General features: G+C 43.7%; 1 protein-coding gene across 1 annotated transcript in view; it reads left to right on the top strand.

Moving 5' to 3' along the window:
• The window catches only part of acap2a (ArfGAP with coiled-coil, ankyrin repeat and PH domains 2a), a 116515-nt gene that overhangs the window by 51727 nt on the left and 37286 nt on the right, over positions 1–27502 (top strand). Inside the window, exons 3-6 of the mRNA XM_082174149.1 lie at positions 11576–11695; positions 12032–12085; positions 26090–26148; positions 26246–26429. Of these exons, the coding sequence (XP_082030275.1) occupies positions 11576–11695; positions 12032–12085; positions 26090–26148; positions 26246–26429 (417 nt within the window). The remainder of the gene's footprint in view (positions 1–11575; positions 11696–12031; positions 12086–26089; positions 26149–26245; positions 26430–27502) is intronic.

The following is a 27502-nucleotide window of genomic DNA, read 5'->3' as shown; positions in this document are numbered from 1 at the left end:
GAAGCCTTCAGTGCATGAAACTGCTGTATCTAACCTACCTTATTCATGCAATATCTATTCAGTCATTACAGTAGCCTACACTTTAGTAATGTTGTTTCTGTTTAACGTTAACGCTTCTTCCTGTTACCTGTCCCTGACCCCTCAGCGCGCCCACTCGCAAAGCAGACAGCCGCGCCTCTGCTACCGGGGGCGTTTTTCCACATTCGAATATACATTTTCACCTTCGAAATTCTGTTTTTTAAAACTATTCGAATATATATTCGAATTTAGAATATTCGTTGACAGCCCTAATACTCATGGGAGTTGTAGTGTCGTAGTGTGTCACACTTATTTCAGATGCCTTTTGAAAAGACTACAATTATTCAACCCGCCAAAGTGGCTAGTTGGAGTGACTATGTTACCCGCCACGAGCAAAATCCACCCGCATTTGGCGGGTTGGCGGGTGTTAATGTCAAGCCCTGAATACAACCATACAACTATATAAGGAAAACCCGTAACGGCAAAGATGGCGGTTGTATGCACATGTCCCGCCCCTCCTGCTGAAAGCCAATCATCTGCTTTTAACAGTCAAGCCGGGAAACATTTAAGCCTATCGTCTGGTTCCACTGACGCATGCGCACAGTTGAGGTTTTGCGACAGCGGAGACGATTTGACGACAGCGAGTTGTGGTGTGTACAAGATCAGATGGAATCCACATGGAAGAGAGTGATAACTGTCATGAATTCACAGATTCCCAAAAGTAGTCTTCAACGGTTTATTAACAGGATTTGCCAAGAGCAGAGAACAGTGGCGATGACGTATTTAACAACAATATTACAACTGACGAAGAGCAGGTCATCTGCTGTAAAACAAGCAGAGCTAAAGAATACAAAAGCCAGTAGCGCCTCCTAGTGGAGCTTACTGCAATAATCATTTAAATCACATCACATCTCCCCTCTTAAGTAAATTCCAATAAGCAGTATTACATTTCTATTAATTTTGTTTTAACAGCCAATTAAGCATTTATACCAAATATTGTAAGTACCTTTATCTCTTAGTTGTATGTCAATATATTCAGATTTGCAAAGTCTTGAACAAAATACTTTTTTTTTTTTTACTTTTAGCAATTTAACTGTCACTGTAACTTCCATAATAATATCAGAACAAGAAGTCAGTACCGTAACACAATACACGACCAGTAAAGGACATTTTCATCTTAAACATAGTCCTTAAACCTGGCGGGTGGTCTAATAGCTCTCCCGGCTAAGGTTCTCTTTGGAGAGGCGCCCGAACTCGGGGAAATAGTTGGAGCACAGAACACAGGTGAACTAGTAGCAGTGAGAGGGATGTCTGTGTCACTTTGGGTGGCAAAGTCATAGTCATCATTATTAGTCTCTTGTCCAGCACTTTCAGATACTGGCTCAGGCACTTCTTGCAAATGCCTCCTGTTCCTGCGGGCAACAGTCCCTTGGTCGGTTTGAATTAGATAGGACCTGGGCTCTTGAGCTTTCGCGATAACTTTTGCTGGGGTTTTCCAGCCCTTCTCCCCATCCAGTTTGACATTAACCCTCTGACCAGGCTGCAGTGTAGGCAGAGGTCGGGTTGAGTGACGCTTGTTGTAGAAGAAGCGGTAGGCAGCTTTGGATTGTTGGTCCTTAAATCTTACCGCCTGATAGTCAACTGCAGTCGGGCTCAGCTGCTGTGGCAACACAGGAACTGTGGTTCTGATTTCTCATCCGATCATCAGTTGAGCTGGGCTCTGGCCTGTTGCGGTGATAGTTGTGGCTCTGTAACTCAACAAGGCTAGTTGTGGATCCGGTTGTCGAAGGATTCTCTTTGCAATGGCTACACTCCTCTCAGCAGCTCCATTCGCTTGAGGGTAGTGAGGGCTTGATGTCGTGTGCTCAAAGTTGTACTCCTCACTGAACTGGCGAAACTCCGCTGAAGCGAACTGAGGGCCATTATCTGTAACTAGCTCAAACGGGATCCCCCACCTGGCGAACATGCACTTCAGGCGAGTGATGACTTGGTTGCTGCTTGTGGAAGGTAAGTGAGAAATCTCAATGTAGCGTGAGTAATAGTCTGTTGCTACCAAATACTGTTTACCTTCAAGCTCAAATAAATCAGCGGCTATCTTCTGCCAAGCTCCTATTGGCAGTGGTGTGGTGATCAGTGGCTCTTTTCTTTGAGTTGGTTTATTCTTGATGCAAAACTCACATGCTTTTACAAGCTCAGCAATGTCTCTCCCGACACCTGGCCACCACACTGAAATGTTAGCCCTTTTCCGGCACTTCGTGAGTCCCTGATGACCCGCATGTATTTGTGACAGCACAGTCTTTTGCATTGAAAGAGGAACAACAATGCGGTCATCATGCAGCAAGAGTCCATTGACTTCAGACAGGTGAGCTCTAGCGGCGTGATACTTGAGCAGGTTGTGTGGCAGGCGGGACAAATCTGAGGGCCAGCCATTACTTGTGTAACGAATCACCGTTTGAAGAATGTTGTCGTTGCTTGTAGCTTCTCTCATTGCATTAAGTCTGTCTTTGGTGATTGGTCTAGTTCCAATCACTGTCTGAACATAAGCTTTGACATCATGCTCTGTGTCTGACACAGTACCGCCCTGCAGGGGGTTGCGAGACAGGGTGTCAGCAACAACGAGCTGTTTTCCAGGTACGTGAACAGCTTCTGCGTTAAACTTCATTAGACACATTAATAACCTCTGACACCTAACAGGTGCTTTATCCAGGTCATAACTTTTGATAAGTGGAACCAGAGGTTTGTGGTCGGTCTCAAGCACGAACCTGTCCAAACCTTGTAAGTACCTCCCGAAGCGCTCGCATGCCCACACACTGGCAAGGCATTCCTTCTCTATCTGGGAGTACCTACGCTCAGTCTCTGTCAGTGTCCTCGAACAAAAGGCGACTGGTCGGAGTCCGTCACTGTGTTCTTGGTAGAGTGCGCCGCCTAGGCCATAACTACTTGCATCTGCGCTTACCACTGTTGGCTTTGTTGTGTCATAATATGCCAGTACGGGTGCTGAGATTAGCATGCCTTTTACCTTTTTGAAGGCTTCCTCTTGTGCTTCTCCCCATGTCCACACTGTGTCGCTCTTCAATAGGCTGTTTATCGGGTGCATGACAGTGGAGAGATCAGGAAGGAATTTTCCCAAGTAGTTTATCATTCCAATCCTTTGACGCAGTTCCGTTATGTTCGTTGGGCTGGGAAGTTCCGCAATGGCTCTGACTTTCTCAGTGTCCGGTTTAATGCCATTCTTCCCAATGATGTGTCCAAAATAGTGAATCTCAGGTTTCCTGAATTGACATTTGTCCTTGTTTAGTTTCAGTCCTGAAGCTTTAATTTGTTTTCATCACAGCTTGTAGGTTCTGGTCGTGGTCTTCCTTGTCCTTGCCAAAGATCAGAATGTCATCCATGACAACTTCTGTGCCGGTGTGATCTCTCAGAAGTGAGCTCATTTTCTGCTGAAATATTTCCGGTGCAGATGTAATGCCGAAAGGAAGGCGACGGAAACAGAAGCGGCCCACTGGAGTAATAAAGGTTGTAAGTTTCCTGCTGCTCTCATCAAGTGGGATCTGCCAAAACCCACTTGATGCGTCCACCGTGGAGAACACTGTTGCGCCTGACAGTTTTGGTGCAATATCCTCTAGCGTGGGCAGGATGAACCTTTCTCTTTTCACAGCTTTATTCAGTTTGGTAAGATCCACACAGATCCGAGGTTTCTTGTTCTTTTTAATCACTGGCACCATAGGAGCACACCAGTCTGTGGCTTCCTTTACTTCTTCTATGGTGCCAAGAGACTGCATTCGCTTCAGTTCCTCCTCCACTTGAGGTAGGATTGGAAATGGGATGCGCCGTGGGGTTACAATGCTGTATGGCTTGGCGTCCGGCCTAAGCTCTATTTTGACTGGTTCACAATTTAACAGTCCAATGTTCCCAAATACATCATCGTATGACTCGAGTCCATTTACTCTGCGCACTAGTCCCATTTTGATTGCAGTTTTCCGTCCAAGTAAGTTTGTTGTGAAGGGGCCTGACATAACATAAATCCAAAATGGGAAAGTCTCTCCATGTTTTTCACAGTGTGTCATAAACTTGCCTTTACACACGAGCTTTCCACCTGGGCTTGTGAAGGTTTATTTTGTCATCACCAGGAGAGGGCGCTGTTGCAGGGATGAATATGTTTCCTCGGGAATCACCGTTACATCGGCGCCTGTATCAATCCGGAACGTAACAGTTGTGCCATTGATTTGTAGGTCTTCATACCATTTGTCCTCATCACATTCACTGCCATCAGCAACAGCCCCGAGAAACCATGCACTGCCCTCATCACTGTCACCGTCAGTAGTTTCAATTGCATTCACATTCTTAGTTTTGCACAGTGCTTCAAAATGTCCCGTTTTATTGCATTTGCGGCAGCGTTTACCTGTAGCTGGACATGCACCGTAATCATGCTGTCTCCCACATCTTGTGCACATTTTCCTTGCTTGATGTGTCACGTTCTTGTATTGTTCATCTTTGTTTTTGGCATACCTTTTGTCGTACTGCCTAGGCTGCTTGTACTTGCGTGCATTAACGGCACCCACCTCAACATTTGTTGCTCTGGCGCTGGCGTTTTGTGCTTTAATAAGCTCCGACTGTCGCGCAATACTGATTGCCTTCTCCAATGTCAAGTCCGGTTCGAGTTGTAACTTTTGCGACACTTCTCCATCTGCGATGCCGATTACAATGCGATCCCTTATCTGTTCGTCTTTAGTTGCTCCGAAATCGCAGTGCTCTGCAAGCTTATAAAGCTCTCTGACAAACGCCTCCACGCTCTCCCCATGGAGCTGTGAGCGTCTATGGAAACAGGCACGTTCATGTATCGTATTCCGCTTTGGCACAAAATGTTCATCAAACTTTTTCAAAACCTCTTCATAATAGTGCTGCACATCATCCGGAAATGTAAAGGTGCTAAAGATAGGTTCCGACTCTTTCCCCATTGCGTATAACAGCGTATTCACTTGTATATCGTCATCTTCTTGGTTTAGCTTAGTTGCTATCCGGAAGCGGGAAAACCGCTGTCTCCAGGTCGGCCACGCCGAAGGCTGGGTGAAGTCAAACGATTCAGGAGACTGAAACTTAGCCATCTCGTTGCTTCAATCTTGTTCACAGGGTGAAATATCCCACTTCTGACACCATGTCATGAATTCACAGATTCCCAAAAGTAGTCTTCAACGGTTTATTAACAGGATTTGCCAAGAGCAGAGAACAGTGGCGATGACGTATTTAACAACAATATTACAACTGACGAAGAGCAGGTCATCTGCTGTAAAACAAGCAGAGCTAAAGAATACAAAAGCCAGTAGCGCCTCCTAGTGGAGCTTACTGCAATAATCATTTAAATCACATCACAATAACAACGCGAAAATAAAGCATTTTATATCGACCACAAATATGTTACCTTACATTCTAAGTAAAAGACACAAAATATGTCTTATTTGATCGGTGAGTAATGTAGATGAACTGCTGCGCTTGTGACACTGACAGGGCGCATATTTAACTGAAAGAACAAGCAGAGAGAGAGAGCCCCGGTCGCGCGCGCGCACGCACTCTCTCTCTCCGGAGCCAGGCGAAAGCGCTGTCTTGCTCTCTCTCCCTCTCACATATTAATCAAAATAAAACAACATGATGGTAAAAGGTCGGAAGACCAAAGTTTCATGTGGAGCATTCGGAGATATTTTTTCCTGAATTACCGCTGGGTGGGAATTGTGCTAAAATACGTTTCCTTATCTTCTCTGAAATGCGTTCCGCACATTCAGCTGACATAAAATTACTCTCTAAATAAACGAAAAAACCTATCCAGTGATGTAATGTTTTCTGTGTTGACACTAACCTTGTGGGATGTCCATGTCCTAACTGCTGGGATAATCACACAACCGTATGACACGTCCAATTCGCGAACTAATGACTCCTATACAATACATTGTTATTACTGATAAAGTGCAAACCTGCTTATATTTAAATAATGGAGAACAATATTGACATTGAATATTGTACAACACCGGCATTCTGGATAGAGACGTAAATGAAGTTGGTGTCGTGAACCCTTGCGCATGCGTAGTAAAGTATAACCTGCGGGGGAAAAGGCGTTTTAAACCTTATTTTGGGGCAAAGTCATCAAACTTTTTCAGCGATTTTGATAATATTTTACTGCTGTTTCTATACATGCAGTTTTTATGTCCCGGTGACCAGTGAAAGTGCAGTTCTGACTCTCTGCCCATTCATTTAGATAGGAGCCTGGTCTTGATAGTCCGAAATAGCTGCCCGGAGGCGTTGCCAAGATGGCGGCCGAGTGGCACGACTTGCCTAAAAGGACTTTGGTAATGGTCACACAAGACGACTCGGCAGATCTGAAGTGTTTCTATTGCAGCGACTTTTTCTTGTGCATGTTCTGCTGACAGGGTGACCATCCTCGATTAAGTTTCCCTCAGGACTTTTGTTAAAGCCAAAATATGACCACACCTCAGAATTGGTTCTCTTAAAAGGCTGAAAAATCTCCCGAGCACGGCCACTGCCTTTCGCCATTCCTTCTTGAATAAAAAAAAATAACATTGCGCGCTGCGCCTGCGTCAGACTGTTGCTGGCTGAACAGGATCTAAAATCGCGATAATAAAACACGGTTTTAATGATAATTAAATTTACATTTTATCGTGGTTTATAGTGAAACCGGTAATCGTCCCATCCCTACTGTCAACTATCGTAATCTCTGTGCACTTGCTCGCGCAACCATCACACGTCATCAGCGAGTTTCATGCTATGCAGAGTTAGACAGACGTCAGTCACTGAGCACCACGACGAAACAGCAGCCAACTTTTACAGTTCCGCCCAGTGTTCGAATTCTGTCAAAGCTCTTGGGGGCGTAATAATATACATATTTTCATTTATTTATTTCATATAATACTATAATTTCATTTACTTAACTTTTAGTGTTTCAGAACATGTTTTTGTAGCTGAGCATTAACTCTGTGCATAATTGATGAACAAAGACTTTTCTCCACCCAAAATCTATCTAATAATCCGGGTTTTTCCTGACTCAAAATGAGGCGTAGGTGCTAAAATCCTGATCATGTGTATTTTTCATAGACCATCATATAGCCTACTTTGTTTCCAACAGTATTTTTGTGGGTTGAGCTCTGTACCTCTAGGGGGGTCCGGGGGCATGCCCCCCCTGTAAGATTTTTTTTTTACATTTTAAAGATAAATTCATTAATCTGGTGCACTTTGAGTCCGCCGAATTCCCTAATTTTTACTCTCTATAGGCTACTCTTTCCCTACTCTCAGGGAACTGGGCTACAAGAGTAGCCTATAGAGAGTAAAAATTAGGGAAAGAAATGCCCTTTATAAAGCTAAAAAAAGATATTCTGATTAGAGTGTTTTCCAACAGTGATGTAATGAAACATTGACAATTTAAGTTTGAAGGTGTCACGAACTGCTCCAAGACACGAAGGTTAGATCCAAATGCAGCTTTATTGGCTGGGGAAATCCAGAGGCGTAATCCAATGTACAGGCTAGGGTCATACACAGGCAGGCAGTCAAAACAAAGAAAGAAACAAAACAAACAAACAAACAGGCAGGGACCAGAGGCAAGAGAGTAATCCAGGGAACAGGGCAAGATATCGAAAACCAGGGAAACGCTCAGAAATGCAGTGTAACACTTAACAAGACTTCACGGTGAGTGACTGAATAAACATGGTATAAATAGACTGAGACTAACAGGATGATGTGACACAGGTGAATGCAATCAGTGAATGAGGTACAGGTGAATGTGATCAGTGATAAGTGATGATGAGTCCGAGCAGTGAGTTATGGGAAATGTAGTTTGTGAGTGATAATAGTCTTATGTGGAGTGCCCTCTGGTGGCTCTCAAGGGCACTCCAGCTGGTGACCGTTACAGAAGGGAGTGTTTAGGCTGGAAATGTAATTTTGACAAAAGAAGAACTTTTATTTTAAATAAATCTTCATTTTAAATCAGCCTACTTCAGTGTGATATTTTATTATATGATCATGCTTAACACTGCTTAATAACCGAGTACGTTATTTCTTATTTTATTTTTTTGATATTGAAAATTGTTTTAATCAGGGCATTTGTCCGGTTGGGCAAGTACAATTCTCTTTCACTTGTCCCTTACAAAAACACACGCACGTGTCCCAGACAAGTGTTAATGTCAAAATTCTATTCAGATCAGTAAATTACCAAACAATCATAACAGAAAGAAATATTATCTTACCGTCATCGTGAGGTGAAAATGAGGATCCACTCTGCCAGACTCTGCTTATCTATAGCACGAAATTGATTTCTCGTACCATTTATTCGTCAAAAATAGTTTTTGCGTGCATATGATACGCACTTTATGGCGTGTAATACGCACGTACTCCACAACCCTAATCCTACCCAAGGGGTTTGCAGTGCGTATCATTTACACGCAAAAAAACAACAACTATTTTTGTCGTATAAATGGCACGATAAATAAAATGTATCTGTTTATAAATTCAACTGTCTGTAAATTCCTTCAGAAAACAGCGTGTGGTGTGGCGCACTTGAGCGTCTTTTCAGACGCAAATCTAATTTGAATTACTTTTGTTTGCTCCCTGCTTGTACACTTTCATGTATTTTGGAAGAGACGTGGCTTTGGCGAGTGCTCTGAATGGAGGGTGGAATCTTATGCTTTTTAAATTGCTAGCCTCTCCGAAAATTGCCTTCCTACATTTTAATGCTTGTAAATAAAAGGAAACAATCCAGGAAACAGGTCTCTGCTTAGACATGGTGCCTTGATCTGTTGTGATCTGCATCTCAAACTGATTACGTAACTTAGAGGGAGGCATTCCCAAGCCTTGGCTCCACCCCCATGTCAAAACAGTGCTAGAAAGTGAAACGCACAGAAAAGTGAAGCACTCACCCTTGACTGAAATGCAGATTAAAAGGAGCTTGCAAATGAATTTATACAGTGAGTGTAGACATGGAAAAGATGCATTGCAGAATCATTGTTCTTAAACAGCTTCTTTTACAGCATTGATTTTTGGAAATAATTATATCTTTAGTTTTGCTCTATTTTGTTTATATTTTGCGATTCTTTATTTTTATTTGCAATTTTTTTTTTTTTTACTTAATTTTTTTTTCTCTTTCAAAACTTTATTTTCTTGTGCAAAACGTCTCAGATTACGACTGTAACCTTGGCTCCCTGAGAAGGGGAACGAGACTCTGTGTCATGGAGTTGACGTTATGGGAACGCTCCCCATGAGCCGGTGTCTGAACGCCAATGTGTGTTACACGCCAATCTTGATTGTTGACTACCGCAGACAGGTGACGTCACAGGTGCGAGTGACGTCACACGACGCAGTGTCTCATTCTGCTTCCTAGGGAACCATGGTTACAGTTGTAACCTGAGACATTCCCTTTCGAAGTGAAACTCTACACTGCGTCATGGAGTTGGCGCTATGGGAACAAAATACCCACTACGCCATACTGCTCAAATGCCTGCTCATTCTGTTGTGAAATTACCAGTGAAAGATTGCCATACAGCCCACCTAGTGACCCAGAACTATCAGCCAAAGGCAATGTACACTCAGCTCAATACCACCCATATTATGGCATCACATCCAGCTCCGCCCCTTTTGCTTTCTATCACCGATTATCACAGGGGCATGACTGCCCAGCGTCTACTGAGGACCAAAAAACTTTGCCGCCGAACCTCTAGGGAAGCACTCTACCCGATAACAGGTCTCCTAGAGAACTAGTCTATGTAAAGTTGTGCACAAAAACTATGCACAAAGACAAAGATTCTTAACTATGGTATGAAAGATATTAGAGAATTATTTAAAATACTATTTTACTTTACACAATATGTGTGTAACACACAATGGTTTTCCCATTATATACAATGCATCTAGTCATTGTCCCTAATTTGCATATTAATGTGTTCTTTGGGCAACATGTAATGAAAACAGAAGTAGCTATAATAAATAATTTGGCAACATTTTCATAATATCTCATAATTCATAGAAATATTGATATATAATTTCTTCCCTATTCACTTATGTCTCCCTAAAATTCCTGATAAGCGTGCTTTAAGTCTTGGTGTCTTCTACAGTGGACATGTCTGAAATTGATGCATGTCTTATAACAGAAATTCTGATTTGAAATCCCAGTAAAGTTCTCTTGAGATGTTAGTTTATGACAAACAGTATGAACAGTTGTCCCTGAACTTCTGTCCTTTTCCGTACAGAAGTTCAGACCAGGAGATGCTTAGTTTATTGTGTCCAGTGAGAGCACTGGACGCATATGTCCACAGAGCTGCCCTGTGGAGAAAATCCAATCAATTGTTTGTGTGCTTTGGTTCGCCCAAGAAAGGACTGCCAGCAACCAAGCAGACTCTGAGCAAGTGGATAGTCGAGGCAATCTCTCTTGCTCATGGGGCCTCTGGACAGCCCTCACTTTTGGCTGTCAGAGCGCACTCAACAAGGAGTATGGTCAGGGGCTTCAGTTCAAGATGTTTGTGATGCAGCAGGGTGTTCTTCTCCGCTTATGTTTGTGAGATTCTACAACCTGGACCTGGATACTACAGCAGGTTCACAGGTACTTTTGTTCTTGTGTGCTTGCATTGATTCACACAGACAGGCACTTGTAAGTCTGGTGATTCGGGTATTCTTTGTTCCCAAAGTGTCAATGACGTTGACGCAGCGCGAGTTCCCTCGAAAGGGAACGTCTCGGGTTACGACTAACCCTGGTTCCATGAGAAAAGAGCAAGACGCTGCGTCTCCCTACCATACTCCCTGTGTCCATGTGATTGACTTGCTTCGGCCTATTAGAAGCTAACAATGTTTGGTCTGTGCGCTTTATAGCTTCCTGATCCTGACGTCACCCGCCTGTGATGTTCCGTCATGCCATTGGACTGATTTCACACATGTGCTTCAGACACAATCACGCAGAGGCATTCCCAAATGATCAATGATGATGACACAGCATCTCGTCCCCTTCTCAGGGAACCAGGGTTACAATCGTAACCCAAGACATTTTATTCCCTGACCCAATGACAGCAAACCTTGGTTGGTCAGATTTGCTTGAGTCCCTCAGTCCAAAGAGATGGTTACCTATTCAATATGGTACGATTGCAGTTAAAAAAAAAAAAAAAAAAAAAAAAAATGTGTGGAAGAACATTTTTGGGCCTCTTTTTTCTGATCTTTCAACCTTACATTTGCAAAGAATTGTATAAAACATATTTTATCTTTATAAAACAACATTGATTGATTGATTGATTGATTGATTGCAGATTGTTGTTGAATGCTGTCATTGTCTGTTTAATTTTAAATAATAAAAATAATATTCTAAATAAACAAAATATATTAATGTGAATTTTTTTTTTTTTTTTTTTCAGCATTTGTACATTGACATCACTTAGAAGATGACAACCACTAATAAGCATAATTATTTATCACTGCAACCTTTGTATCAACTTTGGAAACTTTAAAAACGTATGTGTTTGTGTTTACTCCTGCATGCAGTGAGGTGATATTTACTGAACGTGAATACACTGTTTTACAGCTGGTGAAGCTGTGTATAGGGATGATAGATGCTGGAAGAGTTTATAACCAGGCCAACAAGCAGTTTGTGAATGGAATCAGAGAACTGGCTTTGCAGTCCACCAGAGATGAGGTCATCGGGGTAAGAGACAGCCCAGACCAGCTGTCCTTTTTGCTTTTTGTTTGTCTTTGTTCTTTTTGCTTGCTTATTTCTAATTTACACTCTTTAGTAATTCATCTCACAAACTGTGGCCCTGTCCTAAATTGGGCCTAAGCCCTAACAGTCTGGTAGTCTGCTGAGGCCCCCGCATCAGTGTACATCAAGTGTACTATTTGGGACAGGGTCCTGTTTTTTTTTTTTTTAAGTCCAGGCTGCGAGTTGTCAGATATGATTTTCTGCTTCTTTGTTTGACTATTTTTGGAAGCACTGACATGTTGATGCAATGCAGTGTGTGATGTGTTTTCTTTCTCTCCTCAGTCCAGTTTAGCAGCATTTGCTGAGACTCTGCAGGAAATGAACAACTATCATACAGTAAGACATTTGAAAGTATTAGATATCTGTATGTTTGTGACAAAACCTCCCTTTGGGGAGACCTCAAAGGTATAATATATTCAAACTTCAAAACTACACTGTAAAAAAAGTATGTCTGTGATACTAGTGGCGCCAATCGGAATTACAGAAATAAAGCATATTTTCAAACAACTTTGCCAATGGCCCTTCTACACGTCACGCCTCCCCTTACTCAAACATCACAAACACAGCTCTTACGGCTGCTTGTGAAGGCATGTCTCAACGGGTAAAAATAGACTACTTTCAATTAAAGTTCCAACATATTAGGAATACATTTAGCTGTGTTGCTATGTGTCATTAGTAAGCAATTGAGTAGGCTAACACTCTGTCTATAGTGACTGCAAGCATCTTGCTTATAATAAACTGTTTCTGAAGTATCTGAACCGAGTGCAGTTTTTTTCACATGATGCACCACAACTCTTTGAGGCTCATCAAAGTAAACATAAACTGATACATTTGTCTTCCTTAACTCGTTGCAGCACATCATCGCAATGACACGTTAGCTTTTGTCTTTGAAGGTCTAAATGCACCGAATTTTGGTTTGTGCTTATATAAAAGCAGCTGATGTCTACCACCAGCTAAACCCCTCCTGGCTCAGCCCTCTACAGAAGCCATGTTCTCCAATCAAATTAAATCAATAACAACAAAATTCATCTTTGCACTGCAGAGGTGGCACAGAAGTTGCATTTGAATTGAGTACAATTACACCTGCATAAACAATGTTAAGAATAATGTAAAATGTAAAATAATGTAAAGTTATAATTTTGAATATTTAAATAAGACTTTACACTTTTAAATATGAAACTAAAACCATCATTAGGTGGCGGCAAATCACTTAATGAGTGAGTCTAGGGAATAATTAACTAAACAAAATTTTTGAAGCAGCTGATTTTAACGAAACAGTAACGAAACACTGCTGTGTGTGTCAGGCCACCAAACACCGTTGTCGTGTAAATGAACAGCCAGAACGCATTAAAAGTTTTCGTGGATGTGGCCCCTAAGTTTATAACTAATGATTTTTACAACAGAAATGAATCGATGAAAAACTTACTTAAACTGGTCAAATTACTTTCTTCTAGAGCTGCTGTACAGCCAAAACAATCTTTGTTCCATTAATTTCCTATTATCACTGTAAAGCTGCTTTGAAACAATGTGTATTGTAAAAAGCGCTATATAAATGAAGGTGACTTGACTTGACTTGTTGCTCGGACACACACAGTTCTGTTATGTGTATGTTTGGAACTATTTTCACTTGTGTATGTTTGGAACTAATTATTTCCTGCCAAAATGCAATCACAGCCTTACCCTACAGTAGCCATTCCCCTCGCTATCTTGAAATGGAAAGAAATGGATGGATCTGTGTGAACCACTCTCAATGTTTTATTGATGCTCTATGTTTAGACTTTTGAGGGAAATAAACCCAATACTGAACACAATTAAACAAAAATTACTTCCTCTGAACACCATGTACCAAACATAATTTTAAATGTAGAAATAAGATGGAAAATAAATTGATAATTTTAAATATGAAACTAAAACAGCCAGTAGGTGGTGGAAAATCACTTAATGAGTGAGTCACAGAATAATTTTTTAACCAATTTGTTCGAAGCAACTGAATAATTTCAGTAATGAAACACTGTTCAGTTCTGCTATGGATTTGTTTGGAACTATTTTCATTGCCGAAATGCAAAAACTTTAAAATCGTGTCTAAAATGTAAGTCAGAGATCTGTAAGAGATTTTGGACTATCTCAGTTACACTCATGTGACATTTCTGTGCTGCACGTTCATGAAAGCTTATCATTTGCATGCAGTTTTTTAAGCATTGTGGTTTAAAAACATGTGATTTTAAACCGTTGAAGCACAATTAGCAGCGAAAGAGAACTAATTTCTCCATATGCACGTGCTGCCTGTCTGACAGACACATGAAGCCGCTGCTCATAAAGCATGTGAGAAAATGTATGATGACAGAATTTTCATTTTTCGGTGGAGTATCCCTTTAATATACAGTTTAAAATTTCCACGACAGGATCCAGTGCAGTGTTGACAGAACCGGGCTAATAAACTTCCTGGTTCTAGTAAGAACAGGGTATGTTTATTAAGTGTGCAGGGCAACCACCAAGTAGAGCATTACAATAATCTAGCCTTGAGGTCATGAATGCATGAACTAACTGTTCCGCATTTGTCATTGAAATTTAGTCATGTTGTAATTTAGAAATTTTTTAAGATGGAAGAATGCAGTTTTACAGATGCTAGATGTGGCTTTCTTTGAAATGAAAGATTGCTATCAAAGCTCCATACTGAACTTGTGATCGATATGACATCTCTTCATTTACTGCTACAAACTGCTACAAACTGATAACTGTTCAGATAAGTATGATTTAAACCATGCTAATGCAATTCCGCTAATGCCAACAGAATTTTCGAGTCTATTCAAAAGAATGTTGTGGTCGATGGTATCAAATACAGCACTAAGCTCCAGTAACACTAATAGAGAGAAACAGCCACGATCGGATGATAACAGCAAATCATTTGTAACTCTAATGAGAGCAGTCTCAGTACTATAATATGGTCTAAATCAAGGAACATAGTTGTGAGGATACTGCCTTTTCTAGTATTTTTGACAGAAAGGGTAGATTTGAGATTGGCCTGTAATTGACTAATTCTATAGGATCAAGTTGCGTTTTTTTTAATAAGAGGTTTAATAATAGCCAGCTTTTGATACATATCCTAATGACAAAGATTAATGACATGATTTTAAGAAGAGGATCTATGACCTCTGGAAGCATTTCTTTCAGTAGCTTAGTCGGTATAGGGTCTAACATTGATTAGACAACGTAGATTTAGATGATTTAAACAGGGTTCGTATGGTCATGAAAAACCTGGAAAAGTCATGGAATTTTAAAATGCCAATTTCCAGGCCTGGAAAAGTTTTGGAAAATGAATAAACTCAGAATATTTTGGAAAAGTCAGGGAAATTTGTTTTTCAAAATATTTGTGTACTTGAATTTGTTTAATTGATAATATTGGTTAAACAAATTGCAATACTTCTTTCGTTCTGGCGATCCGTCACATCACGTGAAGTTATGTGTGGGGTTACGGCAACTCAGTTGCAGCTGAGCAAAAATCAGCAATGTCGATTTAATAATGTTTGGCTTCAATCTGAAAAGTATAATGCATGGCTTGAGAAAGACCAGGACCCGGGACGTGCAAAATGTAGACTTTGTCATAAAACGTTCGACATTTTGAACATGGGAGAAGCAGCGCTATCTAGCCATGCTAAAGGTGCAAAGCACCAGTCCTATGGATTTATGTTAATAAATGTCTAAGGAGTTGTCAGGGTTTGAGGCCATCCTTAAAAATATTCTTGTTTGCCGTAACCCAACCGACCCTGTCAATTTAGGACCGACCCAATTAATTTTTTTCCCCCCTTTTAGTCCGACCGACTTGCCTGTAAACTTGCGTTAAGACCGACCGTTTCTTTTTTACTCTTCAAACAACTATTACAAATGCAATAAAATGATATTAATTATATTTTAATAAGTATTGTGAATATAAATTGTCCATAGGCCTACATACAAACGTAGGCTACGCTCTTTCTTTTAAATAAAAACCTGTGGCGTCATCTATGATTATAAGGCTGTAGGCTATATGCGAAATGAAACCGAAATCGCGACACTCAGGGCCACGAACCTGTGTTGCGGTGTGAGAAGGCAGAAGGCAGAATCGCGACACACCCCTTCCAACTCCCAGAGTTATCCTTCCCTTCCAGATCCAATGCTACCACATCTTTAAATTACTATTGGGCAATTCCAGCGTTATGGACGTGACATTTGCAGTCAAAACTTAAAATATAAATTATCAGAAAATGCGTTTAATACTAATATATTGAAACGTCTGTTTATACATCCATACTCATTTAATAAAGGAGTCCAGATGTTAGAAAAATATCAGTATTCACATGCGTTTTATATTTAATATGAGGGAAATACACTTGCGTTACGGTCCGGACATGACACAAAATATCTTTAACTTTTAGGTGGTAAAATATGTTTTGGTAATTCTATGAATTACACTGCGCAAACCAAAAGTAAAATACCCACCGGATGAAGAAGGGTTGGCTCTCCACAGAACATTATTCATTTTATTAAATTTTTCGTGTTCGCATTTATGAGGAAGAAACAATGTTACGGACGTGACCACTCTGAAAGTGGCACTACAAGACTGCTTTAAAACTTTCACAGAGATCTCAAACAGGCATTTAAAACACCAAATATTAAGGATTGGCATATCAAGCAAAATAATATTCGATGATTGATCGAAAATCGTATCTCTCCCCCCACATGCTCACCATAAGCAGAGAGCAGTCTGTTTTCTTTCGTTTTGAATTGTTTTGTTTAAAAGTACACATTTCATGCTTTCTATAGGCTATATATAGATATATATTATCAGGTCTGTGAGGAAAGTAGCTTATACACTGAGTTTCGGTTCAGTTCACGCGCCGGCGCCTCCATGTCCTGATTATATTGCCTGCTATATATTTACTTCTTATTTATTAAATCCAGGCAATTGGTTGATGAAACATTGATTCAAATTAAGATACAATTGACCCTTCGCAAAGACCCGCCCCCCTTAGTTACTGTCGCTATGTCCGACAAGCTACGCTGCTCTCACGCCACACCGTGTTCTCACGCAGTGAAAAATACATCGCGGAGCAGAGAGGAGACTGACAACACGCTGACAGACAGGACAGACCAGGTTACTTTTCGGTTACTTTTGATATTAAACATATTAAAGTCTCACCTTTCAAATTTGATCATTTTTTAAAAGAAATTTAAACGATACATACCGTTTTGTGGCTCTTAAATGTGTATGACAGATCGCTGTAGAGCATCAGTTAAAGCTGCTTGTGAACCAATCATCTCTTCCTTCTAGTTAATTTATAGCATCAAATAAACATGAATGAACATAAGAAGGAATGTTGTTTTAAACAAACTGAAAGGCGTCAGTACATTCCGTTTTTCAAGTTCAAATCCTCCCATGTTAATCTGCCATCTCTCCTGACTGCTTTTTCGGACAAAATGGCAGATGGCGGATTATGATTGGTTAGATCGCCTGTCAATCAAGCTCCCTCTGAAGGGTCAATTAATACAAAATGAAATTCACTTTAAATAAATGCTTTCTACAAAAACAAACTTAATGAAGTGGTCAAAATCATGTCTGCCCACTCCATGTCTCCAGATATTTTAGGGATCATCTTATCTTCTTCATGCTTTTCACTTTTCATATAACCTAGGCCTAATCAACATAACATTTTAAAAAATATATTTATAACATGAATATGAAATTATCATGAATATGATTTCATGAATATGAAATCGTTTTTTAATGACTGGGCTACAACACATATAGGCCTGTTTGCCTACAGTAGGCCTATAGAGACATTTAATGTCGGAGCGTCTTGCCGTAGTCCGTATGAAATGTGCATTTCTCTCTGGCGCGTTCACTGCTGCGAAGATCGCGAGTCAGCATCGTCAACTTCATCTTTGACACAGAAAACACTTGTTTATTAATAAACAATTGAAATGTCTCCTTGATATAGTTGACATATTAATAATCATTACTTTTCCCAGTTCTTTGTGACAGGTGCATTATTGGCAGCGCCACCCTTACACATGAATGCATCACCACTGCTCAATAGTTAATATTATTCTTTGGTATTCAGTTTATACAGGTTTTCAAATTTTTTTTTTATATATTTTTTTTTTATAGCAAAATCTCAATTTTTTTCTCTCTTGACACCTCTTTAACTTGGCACGAAGTTCTGGAAAACTGTCAGTGAAGTCCCGATGTGCAAATTTGTTTAAATTCATACCTACATAATCACCATGACCAAAATTGTAATTTTTTTTTTTTTTTTTACATTGAATCTTGAAAAAAATATATAGGCTATATACCTACCGACCCTTTTTTTTTTTTTTTACCAAAATATTTTTAAGGATGGCCTGACATTTATTTATTTTTATTGTGTTACTGTGTCAGCATTATTTAAATAAATATTTATTTTGTATTAAACCGCATTGCATTCATTTTATTCAAGATATGCTTTTGTAAATTTGAACATGGATTTTTATTCTTATTTTACATGTACAATATACACAGATGTTTTATGGAACATTAAGTCATGAATATTTACCTTTAAGTCATAGAAAAGTCATGGAAATTTAATGGTAAAAATGTGTACGAACTCTGTTTAAAGAGTTTAGATAATTCTTCCTATCCTATAGCAACGAATGAATGGAATTTTTCCTCAGGGACACTACAATGTACATCAGTCTGTTGTGATACTGTAGGATTGCATAGTTATAATTTTCTCCCTAATATTATCAATCTTGCAAGTAAAGATTGATAAAGATAAAGTTCATAAAGTCATTTCTGCTATGCTGTTTAGAAACGTCAGAAGTTGAAGCTTTATTTCTTGTTAATTTAGCCACTGTATCAAATAAATACCTAGGGTTGTGTTTATTTTCTTCTAAGAAAGTCGAAAAATAAGCAGATCTAGCCGCTCTGTACGCAATCGTGCTCTCTTTCCACGAAATGTGAAAAACCTCTAGTTTTGTTTTCTTCCAGCTACTACTACTTGCTAGTTCACTCACCTCTTTCATTTTAGTGATCTCCGACTGTCTAAGTCGAACATCATCAGTGTCGACATGAATAATAATCTTAGAGAATTTACAATTAGCATTAGCCAGCATTTTTAAATTTGCTTTGATGTCAGGCGCTCTGGCACAGGCGGCTGGTGTCTCTATTTTCACGTTCCATGTAATAGAATCGCCAATAACTAGAGCACTTTCAACAGGATTCTCAGTGGGTAAAACGTACTCGGTTACTAACGTAACCTCGGTTCTCTCTAGAGAGGAAACGAGTACTGCGTAATATCTTACGCTAGGGGAAATCTCTTTTCCGCGAGATACTGAAGCCAAAAAATTATCCTTAATTTTGAAATAATGTAAAACGCGTTGCGGCAGCATGCAGACATAGGCGAGACAGCTCGCGCGCCTATTGGCTGCCCTGCGGCAACTGCAGCAGCCTATCGATAAGGCCCTATCGTGACGTCATCACCAATGGGGGCGCTTCGCGCCCCATACGTCACGTCCCGCCGAAACGGGCGTGGCCTGGGGCTATAAATATAGCATCGAAAGGCTAGCTTACCGGTTTTTCATCGCCGGAGCGAACCGGAGCGTGCGCAAGCACGGCAAGATACGCAGTACTCGTTTCCTCTCTAGAGAGAACCGAGGTTACGTTAGTAACCGAGTACGTTCTCTTACGAGAGGTACTCTCGTACTGCGTAATATCTTACGCTAGGGGAAACAGTGTAAAACGCCGTGCATGCTATGATCCAGCACCAAAGTCCCAAGGGCAGGTGCCCGGGCTCATGTAGTACATGATCATAAGTGACTCACAGAGAGCCCAGGAAGAGTGGCTAGAATAGCATCATTCCTGTAATGCAGCATCCTATAAGAACAGTTATAGTGATGGTATTTACTCAGTCAGGGCGACCCCGGCCTGGACTGATGAATATAGTGGGTCTTACACATTGCCCATAGAGCTGCGCGATCTAAACGAGCGTTGCTCGTGCTATTTCGGTATTCTGGGCCGGACGTACTCGGGGCAGACAGTACCGATTTTTAGACTGAAAGCAGCTTAGCTTGCAGAGCGGGAACCTCTAGGTTATAAAACCTTATAAATGTAGACGGGGAGGCCCAGCCTGCCGCCATACAGATATCTTGCAAGGCAATCCCACTAGACCAAGCCCACGACGAGGCCACGCCTCTCGTGGAGTGCGCTCTGACACCTAATGGGCACTGCAAGCCCTTAGAGGTGTAAGCCAGCGCTATAGCATCGACTATCCATCTGGATAGGCTCTGTTTCGAAACGGCGAGTCCCTTAGAACGTCCGTAGAGTGAAACAAAGAGCTGCTCCGTCTGTCTGAAAACAGACGTGCGGGACACATAAGCCCTTAGCGCCCTGACTGGGCAAAGGAAGCTGGCGTCCTTCTCCTCGTTAGAGACCGGCAGGGCAGACAGGGAAATTACCTGGGCCCTGAACGGTGTATTGAGGGATTTAGGGACGTACCCGTGCCTTGGTTTGAGTATGACTTTCGAGTCATTTGGCCCAAACTCCATACACGTCGCGCTCACTGAGAGCGCTTGTAAGTCCCCTATGCGCTTCACTGAAGCGAGAGCCAGAAGAAACACCGTTTTGAAAGACAAGTGTTTGATATCTACTGACTGGATAGGCTCAAATGGGGCACCCTTCATGGCCTCCAAGACCGTAGAAAGGTCCCATATGGGGACTGAGGGAGGTCTGGGAGGATTTAACCTCTTAGCTCCTCTAAGGAACCGAATGACCAGATCGTTCCTTCCTAGTGACTGACCAAGCGTTGGTTTGGAAAACGCTGCTATAGCCGCCACATAGACTTTGAGCGTGGATGGGGCTCGGCCTTCATCCAGTAGCTCTTGTAGGAAGGAGAGAACCTCCGTCACTCCACAGTCCAGGGGTGAAAAGCCGCGTGCTGTGCACCAGCTGGAGAACACTGACCATTTTGAGGAATAGAGCCGTCTCGTAGAGGGAGCTCTAGCCTGCATGATCGTGTTTAACACTCCCTCTGGGATATCAGAGGGTACCCGTTGATGGCCCACGCATGTAGGGACCAAAGCTCCGGGCGAGGATGCCAGATCGAGCCCCTGGCTTGAGAGAGGAGGTCCCTCCTCACTGGTATTGGCCATGGGGCAGTGCTCGTCAGCTGCATAAGAACTGGGAACCAAGCCTGGTTCTTCCAGAACGGAGCAACCAGTAACACTGAGCATCTGCTTTCCCTGATCCGCTCTAATACCTGAGGTAGGAGCGTGATGGGGGGAAAGGCATAGAGCGGGCAGCGGGGCCAGACGTGGGCCAGCGCATCCCTGCTCTTTGAGAAAAATTCCGGGCAGTGAGCGTTTTCTTGAGACGCAAACAGGTCTATCTTTGCTCTGCCGAATGTCTGCCACAGCAGTTGGACTGTCTGCGGATGCAGTGACCATTCTCCTGCTGGAACATTGTTCCTGGACAGTCTGTCTGGTCCCACATTCAGGTGGCCAGGCACATGCGCTGCTCTGAGCGAGCGCAAATTGTGCTGAGCCCATACCAGGAGGCGTTTCGCTAACCTGTATAGGTTTCGGGATGTGATACCTCCCTGGCGATTTATGTAGGCTACCACTGACATGTTGTCCGAGCGGACCAAGACGTGGTGTCCTGCTATTTGGGGACGAAAGCGCCTCAGCGCGTTGTCGACTGCCATCATTTCCAGGCAGTTTATGTGCAGAAGCTTTTCCCGTTCTGACCACTGGCCGAAAAACGGTCTGCCCTCGAGCAGTGCTCCCCATCCCGAGGTGGAGGCGTCCGTGGACACCACCTTCACACTCGAGGAAGTCCCCAGGCTTACACCTGACTGGTACCAGTCGGTCGCTCTCCAGGGTATCAGTGCTGAGACGCATTCCTGATCGACCTTGAGACGAAAGAGACCTGAAGTCCATGCTCGACGCGGTACTCGCGCTTGTAGCCAGAACTGCAGTGGGCGCATGCGAAGCAGACCCAGCTGGAGAACTGTGGATGCTGCTGCCATGAGACCGAGCATCCTTTGAAACTTCTTTAGCGGGACTATAGTGCCGCGGCGGAAGGTTTCTGTCATGCGCTGAATAGTCAATCTGCGCTGTAGCGATATTTGAGCTGTCATTGACAGCGAGTCCAGTTCTGTGCCCAGAAAAGATATTCTCTGACTGGGAGACAGTGAACTTTTCGCCCAGTTGACTTTGAGACCCAGATTCTCGAGATGTTCGAGTAAAATGGTTCTGTGTTCTATGAGCTCCGTATGTGACTGAGCTAGAACCAGCCAATCGTCCAAGTAGTTCAAAACTCGCATTCCCCGAAGTTTCAGGGGAGCGAGGGCTGCGTCCATGCACTTCGTGAATGTACGGGGTGCTAGGGACAGGCCAAACGGTAGGACTGTGTATTGATAAGCCTGGCCCTCGAAGGCGAATCTCAAAAATCGCCTGTGACGTGACGCTATTTGTATTTGGAAATACGCGTCTTTCAGATCTATTGACACAAACCAGTCCCCGTGGCGAATTTGCGCGAGGATTTTCTTGGTTGTGAGCATTCTGAACCGGCGTTTTGAAAGCGCTACGTTCAGTTGTCTTAGATCTAGAATGGGTCTGAGACCCCCGTCTTTTTTCGGAACCAGAAAATATCTGCTGTATAGCCCCCCTTCGCTCTGAGCTTGAGATAAAGGCTCTATTGCCCCTTTGCTCAACAGTTTCGCAATTTCGGTACGAAGTACACTTGCTACTTCCTTTTCTACCGTGGTTTCGACTCGCACCGCACAACGGCGGGGACGTCGAGCGAACTGTAGCGAATAGCCTCTTTCTATAATGTTCAGCACCCATTCTGATACACCGGGAAGCTTTGCCCACGCATGTGCATGCATAGCTAAGGGTTGAATGAGATCGGAGCTCTGGTCGTGACATAGTGGCGACCGGGGAGCTTCGGTATGCTGTATTATAGACACCGCATTTGCAGCGCTCGAGGCGGGGAGTGTTTTGATCACAGCGGGCGGTTCGCCCGCGCTCGGCTCTCTCACGGCAGGTAGCTGAGAGACGGCGAGCGTGGGGGAAACCGAGGGATTCGTCATGTCTGTGAGTGAATGTGGGCGCAGGACAGCGGGCACATTTGCACTGAAAACACCATCGACCTGAGTCGGTTGTATGTGTGTTGGTTTCGTTTTTACAGAAACCGAGAGACATGCAGCGTGTAGTGTTTGTGGGCACTAGGACGTGGGCACGTTCACTACATTCTGTGCGCAATCGACATGAGTCGATTTTATGTGCGCGAGCCCTGTGGGGCGGGCTGTGTCTGTGTGTAGGAATGGGCACTGGGCAGTGGGCATTTTTACTACACTCATAACACCGTCGGCCGTGGCCGGAATACCAGAAAATACGCGCTTTACAGGATTTATCTGGGTCGCCGTGAAAACGGCGTTTGTGTACAGGCAAGCGGGTAATGTAACCGACTTGTTTACTGTAGAGTACACTGGAACAGTCGCATGTAATGGAACTGGACGAGCGGGAAGTTTTGGTGGAAACCCGGCCGCAGCGGGGCTTGAACACCGTCGTTTTCCTAAGCTGGCTAGGAAGACTTTGAGGCCTCGGGCTTCATCTCAACCTTCGGCCGAGTCCCACGCTGTGGGGGGCGGCGGCCGGCAGAGCGAGAGCGTGGTCTCTGGTCCCGGGCCTGTCGACGCTGTGAAGCGGCGGCGGGGGGCGGTGGCTGCGAGCTGCGAGCAGACGGCTGTTTAGAGCGGACTGATGCGGAGCTAGAGCGCTTTGGCAAAAAGTGCTTCATGGCCTGCGACGTCTTTTGTACCTCAGCGAATCTGTCCGCGAAATCTTTGACGGACGATCCAAAGAGGCCAGTAGCAGAAACGGGGGTGTCGAGGAACACAGAGCGCTCCGAGTCCGGCATTTCTGAAAGCGTCAGCCAGAGGTGTCTCTCAGCAACGGTGAGAGAGGCCATGTTCCGCCCTATGGCCTGTGCAGCGGATTTCGTAGCGCGGAGAGCGAGGTCCGTAGCGCTCCTTAAATCCGCCACGTTGACTGCTTCCGTGCCTTCCTCGTCCAGCTTTCGGAGAAGGTTAGCTTGGAAGATCTGGAGAGTGGCCATAGTGTGTAGCGCTGATGCAGCCTGCCCAGCGGCGGTGTAAGCGCGACTGTGCAGGGTGGAAGTAGCGCGGCAGGCTTTTGAAGGTAGCGCCGTCTTAGTCCGCCGTCCAGCAGAGGGCGGACAAAGATGGGCTGCTACTGCCTCCTCCACTAGAGGGAGAGCGAGGTATCCTCTGTCTTTGGCACCGTCCACCACGGAGAATGCCGCCGAAGCAGAGGAACGTAGCCTGGCTGAAAAAGGGGCGCTCCAAGACTTTGCCAGTTCTTCATGAAGCTCAGGAAGAAAACGGGGCGGGTCTTGAGGGCGTGGAAACGCGGTCCCCTTGCAGAAAACAGCCGTCCAGACGGTTGCGTGTAGGCTCGGCGGGCGCGGACCACTCGAGGCCGAGGCTCTCTGTGGCCTGTGTGAGCAGACGCATCAGCTCAGCTTCAATGCTGGCCCGTTTTCCTGACGACTCGCGGGCAGAAGAAGGGGCGAGGTCCACAGAGCTCGCCCAATCCTCGCTGTCCGAAGCCAGGATAGAGCAGTTGTCCTCCTCGAAAACTGCCGCTTCTTCCTTGTCATCTCCGGCGGAAGCGGCGGCCAGCGGCGGCCACTGTCCGGGAGTGAGAGACTCGAGAGAAGCAGACGGCGAAGCTGGCAGGCGCACCGGCGAGCTTTTCTCGGTGGGAGGCTCAGGGATCCGCTGAGCACGGCGCTTTTTACGGCGCGGCGTCGAAGCGGGAGGTGCAGGCTCGTGGAAAGTTGCCATGCGAGTCCTCAGAGTCGCCATAGGCATAAGCTCGCAGTGAGGGCATCCGCCGTCAGCGAGCGCTAGAGCCGCATGTCCTTCACCCAGGCAGGAAACGCAGATGACATGGCGGTCCCCGTCGCTGAGTGGGGCACGGCACGAGCCACAGGATGGACGAGACATCTTGAAAAAGACGCTCTGCTCTTTTAGAGAAGGAGTGTGAGTCGCGGCGGCGAACACACACAATGCAATAAAAAGATATAACGCCGGATAGCGTAGCAGGAACGGTGGTTGAAGGCGGCGCGGCCAGCGACTCCAGGTACCGAACTCGTCCCGCTGAAATGCTGTTTCCACGGCGCGGCTTCTTCTCTCTGGATCCAGCGATGCGTGAGCTCCGCTGAAGAGATGAAAAATCGGTAAGCTAGCCTTTCGATGCTATATTTATAGCCCCAGGCCACGCCCGTTTCGGCGGGACGTGACGTATGGGGCGCGAAGCGCCCCCATTGGTGATGACGTCACGATAGGGCCTTATCGATAGGCTGCTGCAGTTGCCGCAGGGCAGCCAATAGGCGCGCGAGCTGTCTCGCCTATGTCTGCATGCTGCCGCAACGCGTTTTACATTATTTCAAAATTAAGGATAATTTTTTGGCTTCAGTATCTCGCGGAAAAGAGATTTCCCCTAGCGTAAGATATTACGCAGTACGAGAGTACCTCTCGTAAGAGAACCTGTTTGATGTTTTAATCGGAACGGAACAGCTGTGTTTTCTCCCGCGACAATGCCGTTTCACAGTCACCCAGTTGTCCTGCTGCACAGGCTCTACAGCCGGAACCGAACAATGTACAGAGTTCACTAAGCTAGTCACATCCAAAGTAGTATCTAAAGCCCTTGCATTCTTACTATCCTCAATTAAAGTTTGGATACGTGTGTCTAGTTCTGAAATCTTTTATTTTATTTACATAAGTGTTCATGTTACCTCATCATTGCATAAATAAGTACTCTATAAATCATACAAAACATAACATTGTTTAATTAACATAATTTTGGGGATTTCTTCTGGTTACATATTGTTTTTTTTTTGTTTTGTTTTTTGTTATTGTAATTATAATAATGATCATCATATCTATTAATAAATTAAAATACAAAAATGACATTAATATAAAAGAATTAGGGTTGACGATCCAAAAAATCTTTAATTATGATTAATTTTATGTATATTTAAATAATATCATTTAATGTGTTAATGCATTCCGTTCTAATTATTAGGTTAAATTATTGGGTTCAGCTATATGAAACAATACACATTCTGTATTTCTCAAATGGCATCAGTTTTGGCACCTTTAAAATTCTCAAATGGCACCAATAAAAAATCTCAAATGGCACCTTTAAAATTGATTGTATATTGTATAAATTGATTTAATTTGTAATCAAACTCACAAGGAATTAAATGCAGTACTTTCTATTTGCTACCTTTCCTTTTAGATATTATTTGATCAAGCCCAGAGATCCATCAAGTCTCAGCTTCAGGCTTTTGTGAAGGAGTAAGTGTTTAAGTTTTAAATGCTTTATACATTTTTTCAACACTGCTGAGTGGGTTGTTTTTGGGACCAATTCTCTTCTTAAAACTTTTATTTGCAGAGACTTGAAGAAGTTTAAAGATGCTAAGAAGCAGTTTGATAAGGTGAGTGAAGAGAAGGAGGTGGCACTGGTGAAAAATGCCCAGGTGCCTCGTAACAAACAGCATGAGGTAGAAGAGGCCACCAACATCCTGACCACAACACGCAAGTGCTTCCGTCACATCGCCCTTGACTATGTGCTACAGGTTTGTTAAGCGCCCTTTATTTTATTATTAAACATTTCCTAGTCAGTCCGTTCAGGTTGTAGTATCTATAGTATCTATCGATCTGTCTGTCTGACTGTCTATCTATCATTTTATGCTGTAGATTATATAACTATAGGCTTACTGTGTGTGTGTACAATACAGGGTACGTGTAAAGCGTCTAGTGCAGTAGTGTAGTTAGTGCATGCTGCATGCCGCACTGTGCTCTCTGCTTGTTACTCTCTGCTTTCAGCTGTTGCCGCTGACTAGCCTTCTTGATAGAGGGTGAAAAGAGGAGCCCAGTGCGTAAGCCTCCTCCTGCCAGTACAGAGCCTCTCCACCACCAAGACTCCTGTAGTGCCTCCTCGGGGCCACACACGGAAACTGGGTATCATACGGTCCCAGGCTAAACTACAGGAGATATCGGAGCAGCAGTGGGCCCCAGAGCCCCCAAAGCAGTGCACAGGCCCACCACTGCGTGGACACGCCCTGGCGCCCGTCAACCACTGTCCCAGCTATGGGCAAATAGCCCCACTGCCTTGTGGTTAGTCTGTTGAGACAAGGCTTAGGGAGCACACCCTTACAGAAAAGCAATGCGCTGGAGGTGCGTAAAAGGTGGGCCTTAACAGACGAAGGACCCGGCAGCCTCCTGCAGCCAAGATGGGGGACCGGCTGTCCTGGGACCACCCTTGCCATCGGGATTTACCTCATCATTGTGAAGATAGTGCTACTGGGGATGGCGCACCCCCTTTGGCACTTTAAAACCTTCCTTGCGCAGGTCTCCACCTCCGACCACGTTGACACTACCTGGAACTATAGTAGCGCTGTGTCCTCTACGATGCAGCAGCCAAATCCATCGGCAATAAGAGCAAGAACCACCAAGACTGGTTTGACAATAACTCAGCCACCATCCACAACCTGCTTAAGGATATGGGAAAAGCACACCGGGCAACTTTAGACAATCCTTCAACCATTAAGACTAGACAGCATTGGCAGGCAGCTCGGAGGAAAGTGCAAAAGGAAATATGGGCCATACAGAATGAGTCGTGGACTGAAAAGGCACATGAAATCCAATC

The sequence above is a fragment of the Leuciscus leuciscus genome (assembly GCF_965113295.1).
Source record: "Leuciscus leuciscus genome assembly, chromosome: 6".
Taxonomy (NCBI): domain Eukaryota; kingdom Metazoa; phylum Chordata; class Actinopteri; order Cypriniformes; family Leuciscidae; genus Leuciscus; species Leuciscus leuciscus.
Note: the sequence above shows the minus strand (reverse complement) of the source record. Positions and strands in the feature narration are given on the sequence as shown.